General features: G+C 33.0%; 2 protein-coding genes across 2 annotated transcripts; both read right to left on the reverse strand.

The window, feature by feature from the left end:
• Window positions 1–1,436: 1,436 nt before the first annotated feature.
• LOC133199078 (uncharacterized) lies at window positions 1,437–9,305 on the reverse strand. Its single transcript, XM_061334963.1, has 5 exons — window positions 8,908–9,305; window positions 5,809–6,129; window positions 4,281–4,460; window positions 3,341–3,445; window positions 1,437–2,464 (listed from the first exon to the last, which is right to left on the reverse strand). Exons 1-5 carry the CDS (start codon window positions 8,969–8,971, stop codon window positions 2,340–2,342), a joined length of 795 nt encoding a protein of 264 aa, XP_061190947.1. The 5' UTR covers window positions 8,972–9,305; the 3' UTR covers window positions 1,437–2,339.
• Window positions 9,306–12,202: 2,897 nt separating this feature from the next.
• LOC133198836 (uncharacterized) lies at window positions 12,203–14,665 on the reverse strand. The gene has a single exon (XM_061334801.1). It carries the CDS (start codon window positions 14,625–14,627, stop codon window positions 12,600–12,602), a length of 2,028 nt encoding a protein of 675 aa, XP_061190785.1. The 5' UTR covers window positions 14,628–14,665; the 3' UTR covers window positions 12,203–12,599.
• Window positions 14,666–15,322: the final 657 nt, after the last annotated feature.

Here is a 15,322-nt window from a genome sequence, read left to right on the forward strand (position 1 = left end):
GGGGGTGGGGTAGGGGGGTTATACCCAAATAAAAAAAAAAACAACTGCGTTTAATGTTTACTTTTTACATCAACTTTACAGGGGTCTGTTTTTTTTTTTTGGGGGGGGGGGTCCAAGTCATTTTTCTTTTATTTACTTTACTATGTACACATACTTTACTTTGTACACGTAGTCGCCCGCGTGGCGCAGTGATTAGAGAGTTTGCTCTAGGATCGCGGAGTAAGGAGTTAATCCTTACGTCGGGGTTCGAATCCCATTGTGAATCGTCCTTCGGATGAGACTGTATAAACCTAGGTCCCGTGTCGCAGTAGGTGCTGGCACGAAAAAGGTCCCTCAATGCTCATTGGCCCTTAGTGTCGAGTATGTATACGTTCTGAATTTGCACCCCTCCACCGGCAAGTGGATGCGTCTCCATATGAGTGAAAAATTCTCGAGAGGGACGTTAAACAACAAACCAAAAACTATGTACACATAATAACTCCACAAACTTCAGGGGGTCCGAACCCTATCTGGAACCCCCCTCTAGATCCACACAAGCCTGTTATAAGGTGTTATAAGCATGTCCTCTGTTCTTTCCTTAATGCCAGTGATCGTTGTGTAGAACACAAATGTGTACATAATTATTCTCTTTCTCGCCCCATCCACCTGTTTTAAAACATCATTGCCTGTTTCATAATAAATTATTTCAAAAGAGAGTTTTGTTTTTGGTGAATAACTTTAAAAAATTGATTTGGACGAGTGATGAATGAGACATCAAGATAGATACTTAGGCAGTGTGTCTGATTAGTATGTAATTGATTGACCACTGCACGTATACACTAAATGTAGTTATTAGGGGGGAGAGGGGGGTCATAAATAAATTACATTGTTATGTTATTTTTTTTTAATAGGATATAAACAGTTTGGTAAAGAATAATGGTTACTGATTGATTTATATATATGCGTGTAGTAAAAAAATTGATATAAGATTTTCCGTTCCATTCCCCTTTCCGTTCCGTTTTCAAATCCGCGTTTTAGCAACACCCGCTTTAAGGAGGCTGGGGGTCAACAAATTAACCACAAATTAACCACCAGATTTAACTTAATTTTTTAGATATGATATCTTAAGCTGTCAACTATCATTTGGCAAAGAAAAATTTCAAAAATTTTAGTTTTAAAATTTGATCATTTTCTATATCTTCATTTGAAGCTCTTCTTCTAAAGGAGTTCAATATAGTCTAAAAATGGCCACAACCCCCCAGCCTCTTTAATCTGTTTTACACATTCTCTATCCAGAGTTGTCGTTCCCGCTCCGCTCCCACACACACCTCTGTCAACGCTTGTTTTACAAGATTCTTGGAAAATTTGTAAATGATGAAAAATTGTGTTCATAATCTTTTTAAATTATATTTCGTATTAGAAAACATGATTTATTTAAATCTGTAACCCCTTGAAAGGATTTTTAATTGAGATTTTAATTTATACTCTGCAAAATAGTTCCCTAAAAACTTTGAAAATAAATCGTTTTGAGGGATGGTAAATTTAAAATAGATGATAATCATAAATAATTATTTACGAATTTAATTTTAAATTTTCACCGTTACCATTTGTACAAGAATCTTGTACAACGAGCGTTGACAACGGTGTTAGGAGCGCAGCGCAGGACAACTCTGGATAGAGAATGGTTTTTACTGTTTAAAAGTACCAGTTTTGGTGATGATAAAGAAGTTACCACTGCACTAAAGCTTATAAAGAATTGACCACTTCATATAATGAATTAACAACGACATGTAATTATTAAACAGTAACCACTTCATATAAAAATGTATGAAATATGTAGAAATATAACTTTAATCAAAGTTATAAACAACAAGGTTTAAAGTTCTGAATTATATATACAAACACGATCGCCTGACGGATTCTGATTTGTTTGGCATGTATGGCATTGGTTGAAACTACTTAATCTGTATCAGACATTTTTTTCTGCATGATATTCCGCTGCTGTGTTAAGGCCGTTTGTTCTCTTACTTCTTTGTGTAAATTGTCGGTCCTGAATGTACCGGTATACCCCTACCTTCCCCTACTTTCTCTAGTTTCCCTAATGGTTGGAAAATGTTATTGTTTTTGGAATAATTTAAAAGGTGACGATTTTTACGAACAGTGATCGATCTCAAAAAATCTGTAAACAATACAAATATGTAAAGAGGGGATAAAACACGGACCCTTGTAATTCCAGAGGTGGGACCAGGTGAGAAGAAAGCATCCCCTGTTGACCGATCACAGCCGCCATGAGCCTTATAAATTGATAAGGTAGACGGAACTTTCTAAAACGAATTAATGGACATTTCTTGAAGAAATATTTAACAGCAATATTGCGGAAGGAGAAGTGCAAGAAAGCATCCGAATGGAAGTAGAACGCATCCAAATAGAAGTACTGCGTTAGAATGTACTACGTGTCCACCTGTCTGGTCATCCTTGCGATTTACTGAAAAATTAAAAACATCATTTTCTTATTTTTCTGATTTTAAATATGATAAAATTTAAAGGAATAAAAACTATGTTTTTTAAAAACATCAAATTGAAAGTAATGGGTGTAATGTGTCATACTGATTTAAAAAAAAAAAATAGATAAATCGCAAATGAATCAAAAGTCGGACTCTTTAGCTTCTAGTATTAAAATTTCTGCAAACCTTTTCATCCAAACACTCTTAAGATTTTTATCCTAAATTAAATATGCAATCTTAAAGAAAATGTTTGTATTATTTGATTGAACATGGTCTCCTCTGTTTTGTTTGTGTCAAAAACTCATTAATGTGGGGGCATAGTTCTGTCTCTACTCGTCTGATTTTATATCTACTTGTCAGATCTTTTTGTTGACTTTTTACTTATTCACATATTCCTGCACCTGATCCCCCCTCTGATGTATTTGGAGGTCCGTGTTTGCTCTGCTCCCGATCTGTGTTATTTAAATCGACTTTAATCTAAAAATAATGTTCGTTATCTCCATATTTCATTTAATAATTCAACAATGAGAATATTCTTTTGGCAGTTTATGCCATCTTGTCTAATTGACATTTTCTCACAAGAATACTTGTAATATTATTGTTTACCTGTAATTTTCATCTTTACAGATATTTACATTGTTTACCTCTATAGTCGATGTTTACCGATGTTTACATTTTTTATACTTTAATGTTCATTTTTACAGATATTTTTATTGTTTACCTGTAATGTTCATGTTAACATATAATTACATTGTTAACCTGTAATGTTCATGTTTTCAGATATTTACCTGTTTACATATAATGTTTACAGATACATACCTTGTTTACCTGTAATGGTCATGTTTGCGGATATTTACCTTGGTTACATGCAATGTTGTTGTAAACAGATTGTCCATCCATTTCACATAATATCTCATGCCCATACCCGTATGGTAGAATGTACTGAGCGCCATTAGGGAGTCCTGAATGGTTACAAAATATTGGTATTTCAGAAAAAAATATCAGGAAAAAACTTGCAAATTAGACTATCCTTTCTTTGCTTAAGTCATAACTGTTGCAATATTTCATCTTTACTTTTCTAAAATTTGACGTTGTTGTTGAAAAATAAATATTATCGTGCTTTTATGTATTTATGGGACTTTGATATAAATACTGATGACCTGTATCTGACTCTGTTATTTATGGGACTTTGATATAAATACTGATTACATGTGATTGATTCTGTTATTTATGGGACTTTGATATAAATACTGGATACTTGTGGCTGATTCTGTTATTTATGGGACTTTGATATAAATACTGATGACCTGTATCTGACTCTGTTATTTATGGGACTTTGATATAAATACTGGTTACATGTGATTGATTCTGTTATTTATGGGACTTTGATATAAATACTGGTCACCTGTGATTGACTCTGTTATTTATGGGACTTTGATATAAATACTGATTACATGTGATTGATTCTGTTATTTATGGGACTTTGATATAAATACTGGATACTTGTGGCTGATTCTGTTATTTATGGGACTTTGATATTAATACTGGTGACCTGTATCTGACTCTGTTATTTATGGGACTTTGATATAAATACTGGTTACATGTGATTGATTCTGTTATTTATGGGACTTTGATATAAATACTGGTTACCTGTGATTGATTCTGTTATTTATGGGACTTTGATATAAATACCGGTTACCTGTGATTGATTCTGTTATTTATGGGACTTTGATATAAATACTGGTTACCTGTGATTGATTCTGTTATTTATGGGACTTTGATATAAATACTGGTTACCTGTGGCTAACCCCTTGATACATCTCGATGACTGGTCCAGCCACACACAATTATCCAGATAGTTTCCAGTTGTAGCGTTTTTTAACCGCATTCCATGTTTAGATAACTGGTAGGAGTTGTGTTCACATATTATCCACGCATGCGTACTGTTGCATTCGACAGAGTGATTAAATCGAGATACTAAAACAATTAAATGACAAATATTCGTTTGAGTTAAACATTCTTGTTTATTTACAGTTGCAAAAAATCGAAATTGTAAACAAACAAATAAAAGACATAACATAGTAAGGAGGCAGAGAAAATACATTCAAGGAACTTCACCTTTCTTTACCGTTACCTTTAGAAACAGAAAAATATCATTTTGTCGAGATACTCATACTTCAAAATGTACACAAAAACACACCCATCCAAACAAGCAAACTCCACTTGAGCACTTTATTGATAGATACATTGAAGTCATTTGATAGCATATTTTACGATAGTTGATGTATTGATGGAGATATATATAATCTGTATAATCCAGAAGTTTCCTCTCAGTCAAATTCGAAAAACATACTTTTCGCAGCCCGAAACACACAATCATGAAATAGTAATATAATCTTTGCAAAAAAGAATTCAGTTAAAGTGTTGTTTTTGCGATGGGAAGGTGAAGCAGTGAAAAAATAACAGAACTATAGACACAAATCAATCAGAGCCATTGTTGTTTTGGCAACGATAAGGCAGAGTAATGATAAAGTAACAAATAGTTTTAGAAAAATCAAACATATCGATACACTAGTCATTGACATTGCTGTTCTAATAAGGTCAGAATAGTAGAGCTCTAGCAAAAAGTAGAAAATCATTCAACGACATCCTATCATTTGTTTTGGCCTCAGTTGCAGAGGCGCAGCACAAATGTTTTACACATATAATGCACATGTGGCTATAGTCAATTCATAGTTACAAAAAACAATAAATAATAAAAAAAATAGTCGTTCAAGATCAGAAAACAAATTATTGAGAGAAGGAAACCATATGGGTCTGTCCTGACGAGCTTCTTTGGTCGTATTTAACATTAACAGCTTCTACAGTCGAGTTTACTGTATTTAATACTATCAGCTTCCATGGTCCATGTATTTAACACTAAATTATACCTGCTATAGTAGAATTTACTGTATATAACACATTTCCCATTGTTGAGTTTACTGTATTTAGCACTAACAACTTCTATACTCGAATTTACTGTATATAACAGCTACTATAATGGAATTTACTGTATTTATCAATTACAGCTTCTATAGTGGAATTTACTGTATTTAACAATAAGAAGCTACTATAGTGGAATTTATTGAATTTAACAATTGCAGCTCCCATAGTGGAATTTACTTTATTTAACAATTACAGCTCCTATAGTCGAATTAACTTTATTTAACAATTACAATACAGCTAATATAGTGGAGTTTACTTTATTTAACAATTAAAGCTTTTCTATTGAAATTTATTGTTTTTAACAGCTCCTATAGTGGAAATTACTGTATTTAACACTTACAACATGGCACCATGGGTAGTCTATCTTCAAGCACGCTTCCATTCAAACATGTGACGCTTATTTCCAGAAGATTGCCGATGTGTGATTTATACACAATAGGGAAGGAAACCTTTAGAATGTTGTCTTTTCTGTTGAAATTTCCACCATTTGTACATGTTTCCTTTTTACAGTAGGTCTTCATATTTCCACCGATTGGTCCTCCACGTATTATAGCTCTAGCTTCGCTGAATTCACAGGTAACATTGATGCTAACATTCAACATCTGACCATCACATACTCCTTGATTAAATTCTTCTGGTTTCAGTAACATGGATAAATTTCCTTTAAGTAAAGGGAACGTATAATCATCAACTATATTTAAATGACAAATTGCGTGAATTCAAACATTGTAAACAACCAATATATAGGTTTAAATGGACCAATTCTTTAGTTACAGTCAAACCTTGAACTCAGTGGGACCAAGAAAAAAAGAGACATATCCAAGGAATAGAGATAATGAAGTATGACAATGGATATGCCTATCTAAGTTTTTAGAGCTTCTGTCCAATCCCTATGACATATTTTCAATAAAATATGTTAAAAAAAACAAGAAAGGAAAAGATGGTTGAAATTTCCAAATAATTTCAACATAGTCATGGTATCGAGGTGTCGAACTTACAGTAAAAGAAGTTCGTTCAACTGTTTTTTATGTATTTACCTGGCTAAGCAATTTTTGAGTACAGTTAATTCAATTTATCAGCAAGAAATACTATTCACATAGAGGCAATCTGATCGATAATAATTGAAAATATAATATTGTCTGTGATGTCCGGTCACGTACGCTTATGAAATTTAAGAAATTTTATTTATGGACATTGTAACGACACTGGATTGTTCTATACATTATCAAATCTTTAAATTACTCAAAGCTTGATTAAATTTGACAGTATTCTTTTAATAGTTAAAAACAACATTTCAGAAGATACCAACATATTGACCATCATTACATGAGTAATATCAATAAATGTAGCAAAGTCAAAGACAATAAATGTCATTTACCTTACAGTGTTAAAAATAAAACCCACTGTCGAATTATCCACCTGTCCGCGTAAATATCCTATATGACACACAGAACCAGTCCCCTTTTAAAAGTCTTGTTATTTAGACTTCTTTAAAAAACATTTTGAATCAGACCTGTATCTTTAGATACTGTCAAAAGCGACAAAAGAGGAGTGTATGTACTTTTATCTGGGTCAGATCACAGATCAGAGATCTCTCAGTTCTAATTAATTGAGGGCTGGGTATTATTAGTAATATAGTTTTGTAGTGACAGGGTACGGGATGATACCTGGTTAGTAAATTTCATACCTGGCGAGGCGAAGCCGAGCCAGGTATGGAATTTACTAACCAGGTATCATCCCGTACCCTGTCACTACAAAACTATGTAACGAATTTACCCCACCGATGAAATATTTATGTATTGTCTGTGGCTTGTAAAATTGTTTTTCTCCGCTATATGTTTCATCACTCATACAATGCCTATTATGACGTCACGTTGTGTTACGTAATGTTGTTTTGCGAGTGTTTCATAACGTACTGACAGTACTGTTTCGAAGACTTTCAGTAAAGTGAGAAAAAGGTTATATCTCGTTACTTACGTTGATTAACTTTTTACTTATCAACAGATACCCGCGAACCTCATGCATATGAGTTGCTCGAAGTGTTACAATAGAACGATAACTCCGCATCAACCATGTATTGATTTTCAAGCGACTAGGTATAAGTAATACACCCCCTTCACGTGACAGACTTCAACCAATCGTAAGCCAGGATTTCATCGAAAAATCATCAGAGGTGGGGTAAATATACGTATTGGCTGGAAATTTCGCATTGCGATATACTGCGATATTTTAACTGCATTGCGGTATGTATTGCAATGTTTTCAATCAAAAGCAAAATGGCCATTTCTTAATTCATTATCCTCTAATTAGAAGCAGAATGTAAATAACTATTAATATAAATAACAAGAAAAGAGTTTACACTGAAGTTTTCTTCGAAAATGTAGAAATGAAAATGACTCATTAGACAAAAATTTGACACAAAAGACTTAGTGACTGTCGGTATTGGTTTTTTTTCTGACATTAAAAGCATATTTTATTTCTTAATTTTATGCCCAAGCATTTAGCGGGTATATTGGTACTGCAAAAACATATTGCAATACCATTTTTTGTTGTTGTTTTACGTCCCTCTTGAGAATTTTTCAGTCATATGGAGAAGCCAGCACTTGCTGGTGGTAGGCTCATTTCTTTTTTGAAGAAATATATGAATACATCGGAATATCGGTGTTATTGCCCGGCCCTACTCAGTTATCTATAGTCCTTATCCCTAAGTGTAGAAATACCAATCTGATGAAAAAGAACTTTGGATTTTGTAAGCCAACAAGGCAGGTTGTCAGTTTGAAGTTTTCCGTTTAAATCAATATCAAGAGTAAACGATCGTATAATGGTTCAGGAGGCAAGTTGACATAAAACAGGAAAATTGACAAAGTAGAATTTTTGTGTTGCACATGGAAATTTTGTTCAATTCTTGAAAGTATAAGGTTTGTTTAGTTATGAACATATTGTTTTGAAATAATCAATTGCATTAGAAACAAGTTTTGACAACGCACGAGATCCTCTATATAAGTATAAGGTTTTCATTTAATTACAGGATTTGGGTCTTCCTTGCAAACAATCTTTGAATTTACGAAAAGCAAACAAATTATTTATCACCAACATAAGGAATAAAGATTAAACTAATGTTGCATATTTAGTTTCTATTTTGTAGAAACAATGTGATTGATAACGATAATGATGATTTTGTCTGCGATGTCCGGTCATATACACTTATTAAATGCAAGTATTTTACCTACATGTATGGGTACTGAAACGACACTTGAATGTTGTATACATTATCAAATCTTTAAATTAATCAAAGCTTGCTTAGATTTGACAATTTTCATTAAATACTTTTAAAAAACTTTATTTTTATTTCAGATGATACCAGCAAACTGTTTTCACAATAATACCAAGAGCAATGTCAATAAGTGTAGCAAAATCAAAGAAAATAAATGACAATTACCTTGCAATGTTAAAAATAAAACACACAATTGAGATATCCACCTGTCCGCATAAATATCCAGCATGATACATAAAGCGCACGAAACCTGTCCCCTAGTAAAAGTCTTGTTATTTGGAAATTACATGTACATATGATCATAAACTTAAAAAACATCTTTTAAATGACCCGTTTCTTTATATACTGTCAATATACAAAGGATGCGTGACTTGTATTTGGGTCATCGGCTCGAAATTTTTAAATGCCATATACTGCGATATTTTAAACTGCATTGCGATATGTAATGCAATATTTTCATTAAAAAATGGTTCTTCCTTATTTACGCTCATATGCAGACGCCACCACTTGCCGGTTGAGGGCCATTTTCTTTTTGAAGAAGCATCGGAATACACCGGAATAATGCTATTATTGCCCAGATCTACTCTCTTATATTTAGTTCTACCTTCTACATGCAGAAACCTTTAATAGTCATTTAAAAGTAGTTTTTTGTTTTGAAATTCAATATCAAGAGTTAACAATGGTTAAAGAGGCAATGTGATACAAAAACGGGAAAATTTACAAGGTAGATTTCTTTGTGGCACATGGAAATTTTGTTTAATTCTTGAAAGTGTAAGATGTCATTATAAATAACATGATTTATGTCATTATTGCGAGCGAACTTCGAATTTAAGAGAAGCCAAAAAACTATTTAATATCAACATAGGGTTTAAAGATTGAAAAAAGTAACCTTGTATAGTTTCTATAGCTCTCTCTGAAAGACATGAAAAGCGTTTTTTTTCAAATTCAGATAAATCAGTATAATATTCGACTGAAAAAAAAATTTACATTAGGAATGTTATATCAGAGCTCACGGACTTAAAATAATAAGGGCTATAATCATTTTAGTCATTCATAAGGACCAGTACAAATAGAAAGAAGAAAATCAGGTGGACTGGTGTAAGTTATGGGGGCTTTTGATCACCACAGAGTACTTTTATTATGAACATTTATTTATTTTTATTTATTTATTTTTTTAAAAATATAAATCAGATCCATTAATGCTATCCTGCTAGAGATAGGACACCACCTCCAAAATAAAAATTCTAATGCAACTGTTTTGTAACGAAACATTTTGATTGGCTAATTCACTGTTGTTTTAGATCGTTAAATGATCATTAACAAGAGTGAAAGATTTTAATTTTAACATCATAATAGAACTATGTAGTTGTGTGTGAGTTGAATAAATTAACATTAATCTATTACGGCAACAGTTTTCCGTTAATCTCTTTATGTTCAATTTAAATATTATTTTAGATATGGATTTCCTTTTTAGTTCTGGTCAATTATTTATGGATAATTGATTTCTTGTTTTGGTTGGCTGAGAGGTTTGATCATGTGATTTTTATTTTGAAGGTTCTATTGATAATAAGCATTTCAAATTTAGTCTAAAATGGTCTGTTGATTATTTAACACATGTTATATTGATCTTAGACATTATTTATCCATAGAATGTCTGATTCAGTTGATTTTAATATTATAAATACATTCATTTGATGAATAGTAAGAGTAAATGTGTGAAATAGTTTATATAATTTCTTTATAAAATATGTGAAAATATTAGTTATATTACGGAGATCCATTTGATACACGATATAGTCAGATGTAGATTAAACCAGGATCTGATAGCATATATTGGGTAAGATACGTATTGTATGTGTTTGTATTGTGTTATGTGTAATGTGCGTCTTCGCATGTTATGTGTTTACATTCCATTGCTATGTGAATCGTAGCATGAAAAATTTATATTTCATTAATGGCAGTGCTTTATATTTGAAATTGTATTTTCATATTTTTATATTCATTGAAATTTATAAGATTTATGTTATACAGAGAGAGAGTAAATCATACATACATCGTTGATTCTACTTTATATGAATAATCTGATTGTTACAGTAACGTGAAAAATAATACTAATAGATTGATTGATTGATTGATTGTATGTTGTTTTACGTCCCATTCTAGAATTTTTCACTCATTTAGAGACGTCACCGTATACCGGTGAAGGGCTTCAAATTTTGACCTTTACTCGGCACTCGGGGCCATTGAGCAGTGAGGGATCTTTATTGTGCCAACGCCTGCCGTGACACGGGGCCTCGGTTTTTTAAGGTCTCATCCGAAAGACCCGCAACTTTCACTTCAAAGTGCCGAGCGCATGGCGAAGGAACAGTTGCTACCCATTTTATCGACTTGGGTTTCTCGCGGCCGAGATTCGAACTCACGATCTCCCGATCACGGAGCGAGCGCTCTACCGACTGAGCTACCGTGAACGGTAATACTAAAAGAAGAAATATTTATTGAATAGTTTTTGTATTATGAAACTAGACACGAGTTATCTCTTTGTATATTTTATTTATCCCCTACTACCCAAATATTTCTATATATGCAATAAGCAAAACATGCAATATATAATTGTTCGAAAGAGCTAAAGCCACGAAGTGCCAAAATCGGCCCTGTGATTTTGAGTAAAATAAAGTCTCCCACCATATTACACCATATTACCATTTTTTTCTAGATTATTTCAACTATTGTTCACTTTATATTATTTTACCAGGTTGGAGTAACTAAAAACTTTATTTGCATGTTAATTTCTTTTAGCCTTTTGTCATTGTCTTTGAAGTTTTTCCTAGGTAAAGAAAAGGAACGCGCCCTATGTTAAAAATGAACTAAATAATTTTAAAATGTACTTCTTTATGCTATGTGATTTTCTCTCAGTCCAAAAAAGATTTTTCCTCCAGTATATGGAGGGTCTATATGTGCATATTACCTTCTTACTCATAACCTTTCCTTCATGACGTTATAGTATATCAAGTCAACGTCATAACGTCATAGTATTCATGTAGAAAACAATATCAATTTTAAATGACAGTAAAAAGAAAACTAGAAAAGATATTGCAAAAAAAAAATGTTTTATAACCTTTTAATCTTAAAGTATTACTTGAGAAAATTTCACCTATTTTGGTGACAGGGCCGATTTTGGCACTTCGTGGCTTTAGCTCTTTCAGTGTCAAGACAAACTATATTTATTGAATCTTGCAGGAAAAAAGGCTTTATGCGGAATATAGATCAATCATCAATCAAATTAATCATTAAACATGGTGTCGTTTATAAAATAAAATAAAACCAAAATAAAGAGACTCTGAATTGCAATCTCTTATAGAACCGACAGTTCCACAAAAGAATCTATGTCAAAATATACATTTACATGCTGAATATTAAATCTAAACTCAAAGTTACATTTACAGTTAATTGTCTTGTCTAATAATGAACACAATAAGAATTATACTAGTATGTATTGTGATAAAATTGAATATTACATATCTAAACAATTAAAAAAAAAAGTTCTTAAAAAGTCAAATGGTCAAGTACTGAATAATTTTGAGGCCTTTTTTTTATCAGCATCATTCGTAAGATCGTCAGATGACTTAATTTTAATAAAAGAAAAAAAAAGATATGAGGACGTTAGAAATAACATGTACAGTACCGGCAGTCGATGAAAAAATATACAGGAGCATGGAAATATTAGAGTTGGTTGTAATAAACTAAAAAGAGAACATAGAAATAAGAGAGAAAGATGGAAAATTACAGAATAAATCAAGAAAATTACAAACTGTAAATACTCGTTATGATCTGTAAACAATTATTCTGATATAGAAACATTACATCTCCCCAAGTGGAAGAGATTTCATTCTTAGCAGTGTCGCTTCCTGAATATAATGAGTTGGTTTTTGTTGTAATGAATATTGATAGGACTGTAGAGATCCTATATAATCCCCACAGATTTGTTGACAGATTCCAAGTATTTGCCAAGAAATATCTCTTAGATCGGTTGGTACATTATTACCATCATCATGGAGCAGCAGAGTGTGTAGATCCTGTAGATATTCTTGTGACCTGACTGTGTCATCCTGTCTGTGATGATTTAGGATAAGTAACATGTGTAACAACACTAGGGGTGGGATCAATAATACAGGCGTGCCATACTTGTTTATTATTTGCTCCATTGCTAGTTCATTAATGCAAGTGTATTCATTGTTAAACACAATATCTTTCACTACAGCTATCCTTATTTTTTTACCCAGAGGTATCCCAGCCATGCACTGTCTGTACACATTAACATTTACATTAAGACCATACATAATATATGGCTGTGACATTCTCTCCTGTGCTTTCTGTAAACAATTGAGTGAATGTTCATACCTACAATCTCTGTACAAGTACATAGCAAGATACAAAATGTCTGACACACAGCCAAACGTGCAGGAAACTTTAAGCAATTTATTAGACACCTTATTTGCTTTGTATTGGATCTTATTGCGATATCTATTTGTATAAATACTACTCTGAATCAAGAAGGCGATGTTCCGTAACACAATTGATGTCATATATTGTAATGTAACTATCTGATATGATGTCAATCTTCTTATAATTATATTCTTAAGGTGTTCCATGTAAACTCGAAATTCCTCCATACAACAAACAGCATTGTCTGAATATAGTTCTTTATAGAAGCTGATATCTAGCTCAGTGCTAGATATGATGCTGCTCTCGTTAGTAAAGACACTCATCGATCTATATAAAATGGAAAGACTGAGGTAAGGTCTCAAGGTTGGACTTAATAGAAGACATGATACCCCCTTACAATATAAATCATACAACTGACTGAACATTAAAGTTTGTGCAGAACCGACGACTTTCTTTCGAAACATGTTATTTTGGGGAATAAAAAAGTTTGGACATTCTCCAATTCGTACCCAGTATATCAATAATTTAAAGCATTCCCAGAAAGAAGACAACAAGTTATGTGGTGTCCAAGTCAAGGAATTACCATGCTGAATTACCCAAAATACAGTTGTTTTTATGAAATATGAACATAGCATAGTTGTATTATTTTGCAAATTAATTACTTCTTTTAGAAAAAATTTGAAGAGACCATAACACAAAAACTGACAGTGATTCATTGAACACACAAGCTTTTGTTCCGCTTTCGAGAATGAGACTCTCCATTCTTCTCCATTATCAGGTGTGCTGCCAATAGGAACAACATGGAATCCACTTAATATTTCTGAAAGAACAATCTCAGATGGCCAGCCTCGCTGACGACATCTTTGTATCCATGGCAGTGCTATTGTTGGCCAGTGATTTGACCATAAACAAAAAGCGAAGTCAGCTTCTACATTTTGGATATTGGATGAAGAACAAGGTCCATGATGGAAAGAAGAGGCCATGAGGGCAGACCTGGACTTAAAATCTTGGAAATAGTTATCGCGGAATAATGTACTAGAAATGTAAATTTCTCCATTCATCATTACACATGAGGATCTAATTTTTGGATAATTTGATGGACTTATCAATTTTAGTCTGGTAAATCCTGGTGGTAAATCATCACACTCCATCAGAATCACAGTGTGTTGTGGGATATGGTAAAGACTGATCTGTGAGGGATCACAGATTACTTTATGGTTTGAAATCCATAACATATGATCTTCATCTGAAGTTCTCAGTCTGAATCCCTCTCTTGTACTCCCGCTCTTCATTCTATCATACCCCCTTATGATGTGCAGAGGATTATTCACAAACTCCTCAGTGTCCATCACTTCTCTCCTGAACCTCACTTCTGTAGGACTCCCTATTTTATGACACAGTCCATAATAGACAACCTCTGATAGTCGAGGAATGTGATTCATTGCAAAGTATAATTAAATAATTATATAGCAGAAATCTGAAAAAGAAAATGTAAGGTTATTTTCACCGAACCGAAAATGTTAGGAGGCAACTGAACATTATAAACTTGCAGCATTTATCAAGGTTGCAGAGGACAGTTTTTTTTTGATAACCAAAACGTTTGGCTGAGGTCTCCTTAATATTGAGCTGCTTGTAAAATGTGTATTGGAAAATTTTAAATTCCCTCTTCATGTAACAATAGCATGTTCAAGTCCCTTTATGAATTGGAAGATTTTAGGAATAAAACATGTACAATGAACTATATGGAGATAACGAACAGTATTCAACCTCAAAAGTCCATTTAAACAATGCAAATCAGGAGCAGAGCAAACACGGTCCTTTACAACATCAGAGGTGGGATCAGGTTCCATGGAGGAGTGATCATCCCCTTACAACCGGTCTCACCCGCCGTGTGCTCCTTGTCATAATCTGGAAATAACGGGAAAATCCGTGACAATTCAGCGTCTAACTGTGGGCCTAAAATTAGTATGAAAAACATCAGTCAGTATTTGACTTACCGTATATCTTCGCATATAAGTCGGTTTTTGGGAGTTAAATTTTGGTCCAAAACTCTATTTCCGACTTATTGGCGAGTCATAAAAAGATTGATATTTTTCTGAAAGGCGAAATGTAGTACTTTATAAACATTTTCGACGAT

Source organism: Saccostrea echinata, unplaced genomic scaffold (genome assembly GCF_033153115.1).
Source record: "Saccostrea echinata isolate AGI-Se365-2 ecotype Australia unplaced genomic scaffold, CSIRO_AGI_Sech_v1 ptg000033l, whole genome shotgun sequence".
NCBI classification, from domain to species: domain Eukaryota; kingdom Metazoa; phylum Mollusca; class Bivalvia; order Ostreida; family Ostreidae; genus Saccostrea; species Saccostrea echinata.

What these genes read in the sequence shown, in the direction of transcription:
- LOC133199078 (XM_061334963.1), bottom strand. Translation starts at nt 8,971, where the DNA reads ATGCTGGATATTTATGCGGACAGGTGGATATCTCAATTGTGTGTTTTA. An exon ending in TTTATTTTTAACATTGCAAG is followed by an intron (nt 6,130 to 8,907) that starts GTAATTGTCATT and finishes CTTTACTTAAAG; the next exon opens with GAAATTTATCCATGTTACTG. An exon ending in TATCAAGGGGTTAGCCACAG is followed by an intron (nt 3,446 to 4,280) that starts GTAACCAGTATT and finishes GTAACCATTCAG; the next exon opens with GACTCCCTAATGGCGCTCAG.
- LOC133198836 (XM_061334801.1), bottom strand. Translation starts at nt 14,627, where the DNA reads ATGAATCACATTCCTCGACTATCAGAGGTTGTCTATTATGGACTGTGT.